Source organism: Culex quinquefasciatus, chromosome 2 (genome assembly GCF_015732765.1).
Source record: "Culex quinquefasciatus strain JHB chromosome 2, VPISU_Cqui_1.0_pri_paternal, whole genome shotgun sequence".
In the NCBI taxonomy this organism is placed as follows: domain Eukaryota; kingdom Metazoa; phylum Arthropoda; class Insecta; order Diptera; family Culicidae; genus Culex; species Culex quinquefasciatus.
The window spans coordinates 120274704-120291703 of NC_051862.1; the positions used below are offsets into that span (position 1 = coordinate 120274704).

The following is a 17000-nucleotide window of genomic DNA, read 5'->3' on the forward strand; positions in this document are numbered from 1 at the left end:
GTCAGATGATGGACCCGGACATAGTTTACATACATTTAAGTGAGATCCGGCTTCAAAAAAGTATATCAATATCACTTAAGTGGCCATATCTCGAGACATGGTTGTCAGATCTTCAATGTTTTGGACACGTTGGAAAGGTCTTTTGATAACCTAACCAACGATGGGTTGGATGATGGACCCGGACATAGTTTACATACAGTTAAGTGAGATTCAAATATATGTGAAAACACATTTTTATACATAACTTTTGAACTACTTATCGAAACTTCAATCTGTATAAAACTCGATCTATGGGACCTTAAACCAAGTCGAATGCAACAAGTTCGGGTCAAATCGGTTCAGCCAGTGCCGAGAAACATGAGCTAGTTTGTTGGTTTCATACATACATACACACACACATACACACACACATACACACAGACATTTGTTCAGTTTTCGATTCTGAGTCGATATGTATACATGAAGGTGGGTCTACGACGTTTTTATACAAAGTTCATTTTTAGAGCAGGATTATAGCCTTACCTCAGTGAGGAAGGCAAAAAAAACACAGCAAAAATCTCAGGATGTGAAATTTTACCTCTCGAAACGTGATAATTTATCACTTTTCCAGAGCGATTCTTATGTTACTGTCCATTTCGTCATTACATCATAAAAGAGGAAATATTACACCTTCAAATTTAGCAGCTTTCAGATTTTCACAAATTCTTAAATAATCAGTCAAAATAAAAATTTCGTAAGGTAATCCTAAACAATCTAAATAAAGCGAGAACATACGGCGAGTTGAAATGTCGAACGTGTAAGTTTACCACTTTTTCATGTAATTTTACCTAAATGTACGTGTAATGACAATAACTTAACCTCTCTAATGCAATTTTACATGGTTTCTGGAGTCAATTACTATTTTTCTGGCACAAAATCTTTCACACAAATTTTGATTCTAATTTTCTCTTGTAGATTTACATAAAAAAGTTATTTATTTAATTTCCTGTTTATTATTTCGCATTATTTTTTTTAATATAGTCTCCACAAATCTCCAAAAGTCAAAAATTCTTCACAAATCTGTCAATGGCCCATTAAAAAAATTAAAAAAAAATCTTTACGCCTTCACAAAACCATCCATGAGTCGACATGACTTGATTCTTGCAAAAGTGTTTTTACAGTTTTTCAGAAAATTTCTTGCACTCTTAATTTCTGACACAAGTATTTGTTTACTTATAATTTCATAATTTTTTTTAAAATAAGCTTCTGAATTCAAAATATCTACTGCATATCATTTTATATAATTTTTTTCACATTTTTACAAACATTTGAAAGAAAAAAATAACAAAATAAACGACCTTGTTTTTTTGGAACTCCTAAATATTATCCGGATAACTTTAAAGTTTGAATTTTTAAATATTTATCAAATTAAAACATATATCTTGAGCGAAATTCTGGGGAGATCAAAGCTGTTAATGTTAAAATATTTTCAGATTCCCTCAATTTTATTCTGTCATTATATTTTTTCATTTTACCAAAAATGTCTGAATAAAATATGCAAAGAATTATTGCAAAGCATGTAAACAAATTTTTGCTTCACAAAAATAATAAAAAAAATCAAGTGATTATTTTGAGTTTTCAGAATTGTTCTATATTTCTTAAATACATCACAATACAACAAATCATTCATAAACATTTAAACACATTTTCCTAACTTTACTCAGACTCAGAACTTTAAAGTTATTCAAAAATAATCAAAGTTTGGTCTGGCAGTCTATGTTGACAACTGCTTACATTCATATGTTAAGATCTCTACATCGATAAAATATTGATTGTCTTTAAAAGTCTCCTCAAGTCTCAAAATGTCTCCAATTAATTCTTGAAACGATCCAAGTTTTGAAAAAAATGTTATACATAAGTCCCAGCTTTCAAAAACAAATAATTTAGAAATGTCTCCACAAGTCTACAAACTCTCCAAACCTACATTCCCAAAACAATCATTTCTCACTGTGCCTCCACGTCACTGTCACCGGATTCCTGACGTGATGACGAGACACCAACGCTGGATAATGGCCCTGGCAGGGATGCTGCTGCTGCACAGCATCCTTCACAGTGTGTGTGTGTGTCTTTATCAAGCAATCAGATCCGACTTTTCTGTGATTTTCTCAGAAAAAAAACCTCCCAAGGGTGGCAAGCGAGAAGGGGTGTCCTGCGTTGCCAGCAGGAATGCGTTCCACGAATCGAACTCTGATGATATGATGATATCTCAAGTATGTCGAACTCGTGCTCGTGTTTTCTCCCTTTCTCCGTCTTCTTTTTTTTGTTCCCTCCGTGCCAATCTGGCCCAGCACGAGATCGTTTGGTGCAGATTAAGAAAATGCTCGGATAATGTTGTTACAAATTGGAAGGCATTCGATGGAATGTTTTTTTTTCTTCTTACTCAGCCTCCTAGCGTCGAAAGGATATGATGTGGGATGTGGGAAGAATTTTCTCACCAGTTTGACACTTGTTGTGGGTTGTTTTGAGACAATTTAGTTTTAAGCTTTGACCTTGGAAACATTTGGAAACTTCTGCTTTAAAATTTCTTACGTTCAAAAGTTCATATTCAACTCAATTTCAAAACACTCCTTATATTTTATTCATTTTCCACCCTTCCATCAGTTAGACAGAAATCCGCCTTTTGTGTACGATCTTGACAATAGCCGAGCACATTCTGACAAAAAAAAATAGAAAAAAGCATGAAAAAATGAAATCTCGCTGCGTAATTTCACCAGAATTCTGTTCTACTTCCTACGTTTTGCACGGGAGCCTTCCTTCGGTTCCATTTCCGTGACAATCCCCGTCACGGCCACACAATGTGGGCTCATCTTTCGAAGAAAAGAGGAGAAAAAAAGGGGTAGGAGAGGAAAGAAAACTTTGGCCCACCGCGAACATATCAAGACATGCGGAGCATCATTTAAGGAGAAACTGAAATGGGTGGGTGGAAAAGGGAAGTTTGGAGTGAAATAACCGAATAAGTTTTAAGTCTTTTGTAGAGTCAACTTTGAAAAAAAGCATTGGAACTCAAACATTTAATTCAACAAAAAACTGACAGTTTGATTCAATGTTTCCTGGTAGATCAGAAAATAAAATTCAATTGAGTGTTTCCTGATTTTTTTTAGGAATGTACCTAAAATTTCAGATATTTTAGTTTTTTTCTTTTAACTTGTTCAGAAAATTTCATTTCAATGTTTAATGTTAGCAATTGAAATATAATTTTATTGAATATAATTTTTTCTAATGAAAACATTTTGTTAACATTTTTTAATATGTTTGCATTACTCTTGAACTATCGAAAATTCATAATTTTATTAAAATAGAAAAAAAACAATACCGCATTCTTTGAAAATTTCTGTTTTATTTTTGAAGGCATGATTTATTTATTTTTAACAGCATAAATAATGAGCAAAGCAATAACAAAAAACGTTACTTAATCCACCTTAAGGTGGTTGGTGCCTTCCTCTCATTTATAGACTACCTACAGAATTTTTGTCAAGATTATACAGACACGGCCTTTGAGGAAGTGGAATCCCTCTACACGGCTTTTTCGTGACGATCAGACCCGACCAGTTGAGGTTATGTGAATTCAGACCATTTTTTTAACTGCTTGTAATTTAAGATAGGTAAGTCAGATTTTGAAAATTCTTACTCCACCTAAAAGATCTTCTCATATGCTTTCTAAAAATATATAACATGTGAGGGTTTCATGAAAAAACCACCCTTTTTACAATAATTTCAATTTAATATGAAACAGTTTTTTTTAACATAACTTTTTAAATACATGATAAAACTGCATGAATTTAAATAGCAACTTAGGGGACATTAAGACGGATCGATTAAAACCATTTCGGCCAAAATCGGTTGAGCCTGTGACGAGATATTCCAGTGACATTGATTTGGCACACATGTCTACATACAGCTAAACACACAGACATATGCTCAGCTGGTGATTCTGAGTCAATATGTACAAATGAAGGTAGGCCAAGGGGGTCTGATTAAAAAGTTCATTTTCTGAGTGATTTTATAGCCTTTCCTCAGTAAGGTGAGGAAGGCAAAAAGAAATAACAGTTTAAATATCCAATAAAATGGGTGTATTTTGTTAATTATGGGAAGTCAAGTACCTACAAAAAATAAGACTCCACAAAAAAAAAAACAAAACAGTTTTCCAAATTTGAAAAAAATGACTAAACATATTTTTGGACGTAAAAACATTGTTTGTTTTTTTTTGTTGATTTGGAATCATTCAAGAACAAATTTGCAAATCAACATATTTTTGTCCGTTTTCTAAGGATTGAAGCACCGTTAAAAAAATCTGAATAAATCTTTTAAAAACACAAAAATTAAGCTTGAGGAATATTATTTTTATAGTAATTAAATAACGATTACTTTTGATTTTTCAAACAAATTTGCAATAGCTTATTTTCAAATTTTGATTAAAAATCAAATTTAAACAAAGAACTACAATAAAAACTCTTATCTGATGGATTGACAAAAAGTCGCGAATAAATTCTGGCTTAATTGAAAAAGTTGAAAAAATAAAACTAAGAAACAACACCTTAAATACCAAGCTTAAGTTTAAATATTTTGATGTTTTATAAAATATTCCCACTAAAAATCTTTTTTGTTAACATAAAAAACATAACTTAATTCGTGTATCCTGCAGATGTGAGGCAAATGGCCGAAAGACATAAAGTCGAAGGACAAAAGGTGTAAAATGGACAAAACTTTGAAAGGAAATAGATCTAAAGGACAAAAGGTCAAAAGTGACAAATTCGTTTAATTGAAATTTTTAATATTTTTTCCGTTACTTTTCATATGTTCAAAACATACATATATTAACAAATGTATATGCAAGCAAATTTTAAGGAATTTAATAAATTTTATATGAAAAAAGAATAATAATGAAATAGTAGTTTATGCAACAAGTTGCAAAAAGAAGATTTTTTTTCAGAACGAGTCGTACATTTATCCAACAAGATTCAACGAGTTGGATAAATAAGACGAGTGTTGAAAAAATCAAGTTTTGCAACGAGTTCTATAAAACATTTTTAGCAATTCCAAAAAAACCCTTTGAGTGGAAATATAAGTTAATTGTTCATGTATTTTGTCAATTAACCGTTTGAATCAAAACATGTGCTGAAAAGTTCAACGTTTCAGCATCCATTTCATCCATTTCAAATTATATTTTTTGCAATTCCGTCGTGAAACTACTTACTTTTCATGTCATTCTTGAACGACGAAATAGCCTACTTTTCTGTACCAAAAATAACAGAATCGAATAGCAACACTTTTCAAAATAAATGCTGAAAAGTTCTACTTTTCAGCACTCAAATGAGTGCTGAAAAGTTGAAATTTTCAGCACTTGTTTCGAAAAATAACACTTTTCAAATTTTTTTTTATTTAAACGATTTATTGACAAAATACATGAAAATTTGACTTAAAATTTCACTCAGTGTGTGTTTTTTGGAATTGCAAAAAATGTTGTATGGAACTCGTTGCAAAACATGATTTTTTCAGCACTCTTCGTATTTATCCAACTCGGTGAACCTCGTTGGATAAATGTACGATTTGTGCTGAAAAAATCCTCTTTTTGCAACTTTCATGTTTAATTTATAATTCAGGAAAATCAAACCATAACGAAAAGTCTTTCGCATTCCACATGTCAAATTTAAACTAAAAGACACCCCATTTCCCCTTTTCTGAGCAAGTTCCCAACAAACTGGGTAACAGAAAAAGCACCAGTTCACGACAAAGATGAGCATGTCGCTCAGCACACTCGAGATTGAGCTTAAACTTATTTTTCTTCCTACTCCTTCCTCTTCACCACCCACCAAACCCGGTTTGGATGCTGAAGCGTGCCGGCTTTTCTCCGACGGTGGCCTGTCGGAGATTGAAATCGACCATGACTGCCTTAAACGAGTGACGGTGCACGCGGGAAGAAAAGTTTATTTTTCTCCCTCCAGTCACACTCGCACACTCGCACACAGTTACAGTAGCAGAAAAAGACAAAAAAAAGTTGTCGACAAAAATTGAGCAGGAATATTGAAAAGTTTTGTTTCTGGCGAAAATAACGAAGTAAAAGTTGGTTGAATTTATAAACTTGTGTACTTACTGCTTCTGCAAAAAAAAAGTTCCCGCGCTTGTCTGGCCTCAAGTGGGCCACCATGACAAAGCATTTCAATTTTCTTTCGCGTGGAAAACAGCTTTAAATCATCACCTCGAAGTGGAGGGGGAGGGGATGCAGCGCATCAGCTGGTCCCCCACCCATAATGGAGTAGATTAATACTAAAATTGCTCCTCCTTTTCTTCTCTTTCTTTCTTGCAGATTGAAAATCGACAACAATGGGGGCGCCTGGTGTCCGAAGCACATGGTTTCGCGCAACCTGAACGAGTACCTGCAGCTGGACCTGCAGAAGATGCACGTAGTGACGGCGATCAAAACGCAGGGCCGGTTCGGCAAGGGCCAGGGCCGGGAGTACACCGAGGCGTACGTGATCGAGTACTGGCGGCCTGGGTTTTCCAAGTGGAAGCGCTGGAAAAATACCAGGGATAATGAGGTGAGTTTGGGGGAGATATTTCGATTATTAGTTATTTGATTTTTAGGAATTATGTGGGTGTCATGAATTTATCACAATGACCCTCTTTTGTTTCCAATTTCTTAAATTCAGAACAAAACTGCACGATTTTTTGTAATTCTCCATAAACAATAGACAAAAAATCTGTCAAATGCCTTACAATACCATGTACAAAACGGTTGTTCAATAAGTATATTTCATTTGAATATGCAATACCGTAAAACGGCGTCGTTTTACTAAAGCTGCTGGTACCCTTAATATTTATACATGAAATTTTTCGTCGAAAGTGTTCTTTAACATTCTAAATCTTAAAATATTTATTGTAAGTATATGTTTAATTTTTTTTTCAAATGGAACTTTAAAAAAAGTTGCGTTAAAAATTGTTACTGAAAAAATCTGGCTGACAATGTGATTCCTACAAAATTTTAGATTGAAAATGTGAGAATTAAAGTTAAAATTTGAATTAGATCTCATAAAAAATGCGTTTAAATTTTCATTTGAAAATCCACTTTTACTTTGTTTGAAGTTTACAAGATGAAATTTTGGTAAAAATTCATAAGAAAAAGATTTTTCATAAGAATTCCAGTTTTAATTTCCTTTGAACCAATTTAATAAGATATTTCATCTACTGTAAATGGCAGCAAATTTGAAGGTTTCTACCCATTTTAAAATATATATTTTTTTAAACTGTAAAAAAACATACTTGAAGATTATCTAATCCTTTTGACCTTACTGAGGAAAGGCTATAAAACTACTCAAAAAATGAACTTCTTAATTTGACCTCGTAGACCTAGCTTCACGTATACCTATCGACTCAGAATCAAATTCTGAGCAAATGTTTGTGCGTGTGTCTGGATGTGAGTCCGTGCACCGAAAAATATGCACTCGATTATCTCCGGACTTGCTGAACCGATTTGGACCGTTCTGGTCTCATTCAATCCGTCTTAGGGTCCCACAAGACCCTAGTTAATATTATGAAGTTTTGTTAAGTACTTCAAAAGTTATGCTAAAAAAACGATTCTGGCTAAAGTTTGAAAGATTGTAAAACGAGTGGTTTTTGTAAGAAAGTTATTTGAAAGACCTTTCTAATAAGCCCAACACATTGATGATCTGATAACCTCATCAAAAGTTATGAGCACTTAAGTGTCATTTGTAAACATTTTAGATGCCTGATCTGCTCAAACAAGCGGCCTCCCAGTCACGACATTCTAGCAAGATTCTAACAGAGTTCTAAGGGACCATCCATAAACCACGAGGACACTTTTCCTCTCGTCTTGAACAATTTCCACACAAAACAAATCTTTTTAGTACGGAGCGTAGACAATCGCTGAACCACCCTCCCCCTTCCTCCCCCTAGGTGTTCACGTAGTTTATGGATGGTCCCTAATAGAGCTGGATATTCTTGCAGCATTCTAGCAGGACCACTTCTGCTAAAATATTTCGTGACTTGACTAAGGATATTCCATGTTATTTGTTACGGAACTGGTGCAAATCTCGCTCTTAATTACTTCACACACATTGAAAGCTACCAGTGCGTTACTAGCATCAAACAAACGAGCAGCTATAGGTTGATTAAGTGACGTTTTTATTTAAATTTAAAATTGCCATCAAAAGTACTTACTAAATTTTAATGATGTGCACTAATTTCAAGTTACAAATAATTGTTTTTAATTATTTCATAAATAAAGAAAAAGTCTAACATTTTTCACTATGAAAAAAAAGTTAGTTGGCAAATTTCTCATCTAAGATAAGAAGAAGAACATGAATTGTATTCTATGATATTTTTAAGTGAAATATACTATTTCAAATTATGGAAATGATTAATATTTATTTTTTCGTAACACTAAAACAAGATCAACAATTTTCAAGACATCAATACTTAAAAAGAGGACAAAATGAGTAACACTTCGAAAAAATCGGTCGGTCACGTACAAAATACAAAAAAATATTGATAAAATGTTTTTTTTTATGCAAACCTGACTAACAACTTTGCCAAAGTTTGATGATAAAAAAATCCAATCTCAGGATACCGACAAATTTTCGAAAAAATCCATGCCACTTGTGTATGAATAGTAGGGTGGCTTGAAGTTGTATGGGAAAATTTCAAAACGGACTAATTCAATCAGAACAGGCATTTTCCGGTTCCATTTTGGCCCCCAAACAACCCCCCAAAATTTGGGAGCGATTGGATTTGACCAAATTTGTATAGAAATTTGTATGGGAAAACTCTCTTTTTAACATTTTTATTTTTATAATTTTTATTTTTCACTCAATTTAAAAACTAACACCGTAGAAGTATAGTCCTGAATGTCCTATAAAACTTTCCCGAAGAAAGTATGGTCCTATCTTGCTTCTGGAAAAAGATACAGAGTTTTTAAAAGAGGCATTTCAAAATAAGTGCTGAAAATTATATTTCTTGCCAACACTGTCACTGTCAACGTCATAAGGAAGCAAGCTAGCAAAATGGTGTCTTAGGAAAAGTTGTTGTATATGAAAGTGGTTTTTATTTAAAACTATTGACATGCAGGGTGACACACCTACAGGGTGTCAACCCAGCTCTAACTTCTACTGGTGACCTTTTAAAGCGTTGGTGTCTTAGGAAAAGTTGTTGAGCTACTTATTCCAAGACATTTTGACATGGTTGGAAGACAGAGTGGCACCTCTACAGGGTGTTAACCCATTTCTAGCTTCTATTTAAGACCTTTTTGATCACTTTAAATCGGGCCAAAATAGTACAAATCACAAATTAGGCCTGCCACGCAAAAGGAGGCTGAGCAAAAATTCGTCAAAAGTCAGCTTTTCACATAAAATTTCCTGGGGAGTCGATTGCACATGATAACGGTAAAAAAGTTAAGATGCTTGTTTGGCAACTTTCTGATCAGTTGTATTTTTTCTGTAAATTGCTCTACAAAATAAAAGGAAGCTGACTAATGGAATTTCTTCTGTAAAAATGTAAAAAAAAATCGGACGAGTTATATTTTTTTAATAGTGATTTTTGTAAAAAAAAAACCTCGTACCAAAAAATTTTAACCTATTTTTTTATGTAAAGTTTAATTTGCAAGATCGGAAACTGTCGGAAATCATGCGCAATCTATTCCTCAGGAAATTTCATGGGAAAAATGACTTTTTACGATTTTTGTCCTCTTGCGTGGCATTCCTAATTTTGCCCTTTTTCGTCCTCTTTACAGTGATCAAAAAGGTCTTAAATAGAAGCGAGAAATGGGTTGACACCCCGTAGATATGCCATCCTGTCTTCCAACAATGTCAAAATCTGGAGTTTTTTTTTTGAAAAGGTCCAATAAACCAAATTTCCAGTTTTTGCTTTTTGGGTGTTTTTGAAACCGTCTTGAGACAGTGGTATTAAAAAACATCCAAAAAGCAAAAACTGAAAATTTGGTTTATTGGACCTTTTCAAAAAAAAAAAAAAAAAACTCCAGAAATGTCTTGTAATAAATAGCTCAACAACTTTTCCTAAGACACCAACGAAAAGGTCACCCGTAGAAATTAGAGCTTGGTTGACACCCTGTCGGTGTGTCACCCTGCATGTCAATAATTTTAAATAAAAGCCAAATTCATATATAACAACTTTAACAAAGAAACCATTTTGCAAGGTTCCTTCCTTATGACGTTAAAAAATAAGATTTCGAAATTTCTACCGAAGTACCGGCAGTGTTGGCAAGAAATATAATTTTCAGCACTTATTTTGAAATGCTTCTTTTAAAAACTCTGTATCTTAGTCCGAAAGCTAGATAGGACCATACTTTCTTCGGGAAAGTTTTAGAGGACATTCAGGACTATACTTCTATGGTGTTAGTTTTTAAATTGAGTTAAAAATGAAAATTGTATTGTATTGTATTGTGTATTGTATTGTATTGGGGGGTTGTTTGGGGGCCAAAATGGGACCGGAAAATGCCTGTTCTGAAAAATCGATCAAGTCGAGCCCCCCTAATGAATAGTCACCATTTTGTATGCAGAAAGCAATTTTACAAGTCAAAAAGGACAATGAGAAGTCGATTTGCGATAACTCGAGAATTAAACACTTTGTTTGAAAAAAAGTGTTGTGGATTTTTTTTCAAATGTCCGCCATTACAGGGTTTGTCTTCCGGTACCCCCTGAGACCGCTCATGTACCTCAGGTTGAGAACCGCTGCACTAGAAGAATGTAAAATATGTTTGTAAATAATAAATATTATGTGTTTTTTTGAATCATAAATAAAAAAATCATCAAATTTATAGGCATTTTCAAAAGAACAAATTTCATATCAATTTTGAAAACTTTTGATTCGTGCTTCGAATTCAGTTTAAAATGTAATATAAATTGATATTTGTATACACAAAACTAGTTTCAATCAATTTCAAGCAAAATTCTAATTTTTTTCTTAAAAACTATATCAGCAACTTTTTTGATGGTACCACCATCTAGGGCGAATCGGAACCACAGTCTGAAAAGAGACAGCAGTTTTTAGAGCACTTAAACGCTTGAAATTTGGAAAATGATTAACTATTTTAGATGTTCTGTGTCCGTTCATCCAAAACTAGTCAAAAATATCCAAATATTGTACAGTAACAAGGCTAAAGCAACTGTTCCAATTCACCCCACTTGTCCCATTTTGCCCCAGAGGACGGTACATTTGACGTTTTCAAAAAATTTGAATACTTGAAATCTAGACATTTCCAAAAAAGTGTCCACGTGGTTTATGGATGGTCCCTTATTTGAATGATGAAAAGCATTACATTTTTTATTTTTTTGAAAAATTCTCTTGTCAAGTTTGGAAGCTTTGGCACAACTTTTGAAGTAAAAAACGAAACTTATTTTATTTTTATAAACACAGATGTTGAAGCATAATATTGTGGAACTTTCCAAATTGAGCACCACCATTTAAGCAGCATAAACATCCCCGCAAAAGGACATCTTCTCCGAGATGAGATGCTGAGCTAGATGAAAAACAAACGAACCTCGCACCAGCTTTTCCATCACAAGACAATAAAACATAAAAGTGCTGAATCGAAAGAAGCAAAAAATTGCTAAAACAACACACAATACTCTTCCACAGTCAGTTACTTAAACCTTGAGCCCGGTTTTGTGTATTCCGAGCAGTGCAGCTTGTTTTGTTTCGATTACAAAGAGCCTTTGCCGGCTGGGCGTGACATTTCCTCCCCCCCTTCCCCCCCCCCTTACCCCCCCCCCCCCCTGGTAAAGTTGTTCCTCGCCGGAATTGATCTTTACGCTTTTGATAACGAGCCAAAGAGAGAGAGCCCTCTGGACAGGACGACAAAATGGTGTTCGCCCCAAAATGGCTTATTAGTCGACATCTGAGATGGTGACAACGACGGCGATCCACCCCGAGGGTGGGTGGCCAAGGTAGAGCGGATTAATTATACCTTGAAAACAGACGCGGGCAGCCCCAAAAGGACATCTTTTAATGTTCACATCATTACAGTTTTCGCCGGACTTTTTTTTTCGTTTTTTCTTCTGATAACAAGGTTGATAAGTTGACTTGCTCGGGCTTCGGGACCAAAAAGCAAAATGCAAAAAAAGAAAAGTTCCTCTCTTGCCTGTCTCGAAGGGAAAACCGAGTAATTAGATTCAGGTAATTTAAAATTCACTTGTTAATTTATGACAAATTTTCCTTACGTTTCTCATTCCACGGAGTCGTTTCCAACCAAAAAGCAGGAAAAACAAGGCAAGACTCTCTTTTGTTTCATCCCTGGAGCGCTGTTTTCCATTAAGCTCGTTGTATTTGAGGAGAGCGTGTACTACGACTTTCAATTATTTTTCCGCCTTTGGTTTCCACTCTCGGCTGTGGGCCCTTCTATTTCGTCTCTCGCTTCTTCGAGCGGCTAGGACTTTCCGGAACCGGTGTCGGTTGTTGGGACAAAATGAAGGTAGAATTCTTTGCTGTTGTTGATGATAATTATTTTTAACAGAAGTGGACCAGCGCAAAAACAAACTCATTGTTTCTAAAAATTACGTACTGTAAAGTGTATTTTTTTTTCGAGCTACAAATTTACGTAATATTTTTTGTAAATATTATTTGGAGAACACTGTTTTGCTTCAAATTAAATTAAAAAGGGGTTACTTATTTGAAAAGATCTTGTTCTTGACTTTTACTTTTTATTACATAAACTCAATTTTGACAAATTTTATTTGCCTTTTTTTCATATTTTATAAGACAAGATGTGTAAACTGTGAGCTACAGTGCATGGCGAGCATTCAAATTTCTGTTGAGTTATGATTATTTGAAAAACTGGCGATTTTTCAAAAATTTCGACAATGTAATTTCAATGATTTAATTTGTGCAACCTTTGTGAAATTTTGTCATCTGTATGAAAAATCACTTTTTATGAATTTCAAAATCACGATTGACATTTCAAAATGACTTGAAACTTTTTTTTCTCATCTTTTTAGTTAGACATTCCTTTTACACGGAGTTCACACACACTACCAAACGTTTGTTTTGATAGTGTGTGTAAGCGCGGTGTGAAAAGTGACAGTTCGTCACCTTTTAGTTTGACAAACTAAAAAAGTGTCAATCCAAAGTGTGACCAACCATCGGGGGTTGAGTGTAACAGGTTTTGACAGGTTTTGAGAGCTTTAGCATGTTTTGCCAATATCAATATTTTTTTAATCAGGTGAATTTTACTTTTCAATAAAAATGTAAATTCATCCATTTTGAGGCCGAAAATTTCGACAATGATAAACCATTACAAATTTATAAGCTTTTGAGTTAATTGATATCTTCCCTTCCCTTTCTTATTCGTAATTGTCAGATTTTCGTCTGCCAGTTTTTTTTCCTGATTTAATTTTTTTTTATAATTTTGAGCTGGCAATCCTGTGTTTATACTTACTGTAATTTTTAACACATCAAAAAATACAAAAATAATAATCAAGAAAATTTTCATGAAATTGTGGAGAAATACTTGAAAATTTCTCGAATTTTCTAGATTTTTATTATGTATTTTTCTATTTGATAAAACATTACCCATGCATTCCCTATGTCTAAAGAAGCCGTTTTGCATCATGAGTTTTTCGATACAAGGCATCATACAATTTTGCAGACAAATCCTGCATACAAAATGAGCCTTCGAAAATCTGTATCTGCAAAAAAGATTCCCAACATACGATTTTTTATTTTTCGAAATTTTCTGATGTGGCATTTTTTTGTTAATGTTGAGGTTGGTAGAAAATCAGGAAAAAAATACAAGCAAAATTTCAAATTATTTTTTTTACAATTATCAAATTCTCAATGTCAAAAAACAACCCACCAAAAATTATTTTTGACTTACTTGGGCTATAATGTTGAAACTAGTAAAAAAAGGTTTTCTCAGTATCATCTAATTAGTGCTCATTTTTTACTCACGATAGTTAGAATAGTATTTTTAAGATTTTTAATTTTTAAATTAATCTTCTGAGAAATATTCGAATAAAATTATTCCAAATTTTTGAATGAAATTTTCTCAGCTTGACAAAAATATTTTTATGGGATGCTTTTCCTTAATTAAATGTTTTTAAAATGTTCAAAAAATTAAATAAAATGATACCAAATGCCTTTGGGTAATTCTCCGCCAACTCACACAGCAGTTGCCCCGACCCCTTTTGCGTGAGACTTTGTCCTTAGGGGTAACTTTTGTCCCTGATCACAAATCCGTGGTCCATTTTTTTTATAACTCGTGGCGGACGGCCGGTTCAACCCCTTAAATTTTTGAATATGCAAAAAAGAGGTTTTTCAACAATTTGCAGCTTGAAACGGTGATGAGATAGAAATTTGTGAAAAACATATTGTTCATCGAAAAAAAAAACACTTAAAAGTTTTAAAAACTCTGCCATTTTCTGTTACTCAACCGAAAAAAATTTTAGAACATGTCGTTTTATGGAAAATTTAATGCACTTTTCGAATCTACGTTGACTCAGAAGGGTAATTTTTTCATTTAGAGCAAAATTTTATTTTAAAATTTCATGTTTTTTTAACTTTGTAGAGTAGTTTGTAACAATGTTCTACAAAGTTGTAGAGCAGACAATTACAAAAAAATAATGTATAAACATAATGGGTTTGCTTATTAACATCACAAGTTATCGTGATTTTACGAAAAAAAAAGTTTTGAAAAAGTTTGTCGTCGTTGATCATGGCCGTTCATGGTCACCCGTGATAAACACGGACGACGAAACAAAGGGGAACGCAAAATGTGACTTTTTCAAATCTTTTTTTCGTAGAATCTCAAAACCCTTATGTTTAAATTTTTTTTTTGTAATTATCTGCTTTACAACTTTGTAGAACATTGTTACACTCTAAAAGATAATCCTGCAAAGTCAGAAAAAAACACGAAGTTTTAAAATAAAAAAAAAATGTTCTTAATTAAAAAATGACTCTTCTGGGTCAATGTAGATTCGAAAAGTTCATTAAATTTCACATAAAATCACATGTTCCAAAAATTTTTACAGCTTAGTAACGAAAAATGCCAGAGTTTTTAAAACTTTTTAAGCGTTTTTTCGATGAAAAATACGAAATTCTGAGTACGCCATCAAATCGAGTGTACAATTTTACATAAAAGTCCCTTTGACACCAAATTTCTATCTCATCTAGAGCGTCCAATTTCCCGGGGTTACAAAATTCCCGGGAAACGGGAAATTTTCAACAAATTTCCCGGGAAATCCCGGGAATTCCCGGGAAATTTGAAATATGACGAAAATTATTCTGATCCTGTTTCTGGTTAATATTTTGCAACAGAATTGTATAGAACGGCATCATTAATGTCCAAAATCAGTGTAAGGATCAATGAATGGCTTGAATGCTTGTAAAAAATCATGAAGCTATGAGAAGATAGTATAAGTTTTTTATTTTTTATGCTGTCTTTCAAATCGTACCAAATCAACAAAATATTATTATTATTTTTTTGTTAAAAAGTATTTTTTTTAATCAAAGTGTTTGGACAGTGAAAATTTATGCCCCACAAAAATAAAATTGCTTTTAAATTTGTCTCAGTGACCATAACGTTGAAACAAAAAAATATCATGTAGAAATAATGTTTCTTATGGCAAATTACTTATTTCAGAACAAGTATTTTCAACTTGTGAACAAATAGATTATCACTGTTTCTTGATACCAAACTCACAGTTTTACAAAAATTGAAGCGAGTTTTTGAAATAATGGTTGGATTCTTTGGGTAAACTTCATATGATTTTTCATGGTTCCATTTATGGAACGATTTTAGTTATATGGTTAAATGTCCTAATAAATTAATTAGATTAAAATAATTTTCATAGTGTAAAAGTGGTTGAAATTGAACGATATTTTTTTCATATTTTAAATTTACCGATTATATCTTGAATACTTTTAAACAAATTCTTCTTGAACAAAAGTTTTTGAAAAATTTAATCCTATCAATTAAATTTTCATCCAATTTGGTCAAGGTAAACAAAAATGATATTTTCAAATGATATAACAAAAAAAGTCGTTAAAATAATTTGTCGAAAAAAAATAGGCAATATTCATGCCATAATAGCGTAATTTGTGTTGCCCAACATATAACCAAACAATATTCCTAGTTGTGAATGCTTTAGGAATAAATATTATCTGAATTAAAACTTGGCATGAAATTAACAGACATAGTTCAATATAAACATTAAATTGAAATGAATAAAATCAAATAAGGTTCTCTAATTATTGGTGCCAAAAAGGTAGGAAAATGTATACTTCCATTTGTATTTCGGGAATTTCCGGGAAATTTACAAATTTCCCGGGAAACGGGAAATATTTTTTTCCGGGAAATCCCGGGAATTCCCGGGATTTTTTTTCCCGGGACGGGAAATTGGACGCTCTAATCTCATCACCGTTTCAGGCTGCAAATTAATGAAAAACACCTCTTTTTTCGCATGTACAAAAATGAAAGGGGTCGTACCGCCCCTCCGTCACGAGATATCAAATAACGGACCTCGGATTCGTGATCAGGGACAAAAGTTACCTCTTAGGACAAAGTTTCACGCAAATTGAAGAGGGGTCGGGGCAACTTTTCCCGATTTCTTGTGAGTTGGTAGAGAATTACCCCTTTTTTAAACACACAAATTTTAAAGTCACTTCCAAATGCGAAGATTTCTTTTAACTTTTCCTAGAGATTATATTTTCTCAAGGAATCAAATCTGTAATACGTTATTTTGCACTGTCCATAACTAAAACTCGCAAAAAATATTCATATTTTGGAACTTCCAATTCCATGGAATCCATTTCCTTGCATGGAAAAAACGAGTGATTCAAAATGGCATCTTTGAACCAATTGGCATCCAGATCCAAAAAATACAAAGAAAAGGCGATTTGTTAAAACGTAGAGAATCACTTATTATTTTTGGAAACAAAATGTAAAGTTAAATTTCACCACTTTCAAAAGAGGATATATTCAATCTCATCTTCCAACA

The 17000-nt window shown here is 33.2% G+C and overlaps 1 protein-coding gene across 2 annotated transcripts in view; it reads left to right on the forward strand.

Annotated features, from left to right (window-relative positions):
• Positions 1-17000, forward strand: part of LOC6043622 (discoidin domain-containing receptor tyrosine kinase B) — a 473878-nt gene that overhangs the window by 264306 nt on the left and 192572 nt on the right. For both annotated transcript variants that reach the window (XM_038257913.1, XM_038257914.1), the window contains exon 4: positions 6344-6575. In XM_038257913.1, coding sequence (XP_038113841.1) covers positions 6344-6575 — 232 coding nt within the window. The remainder of the gene's footprint in view (positions 1-6343; positions 6576-17000) is intronic.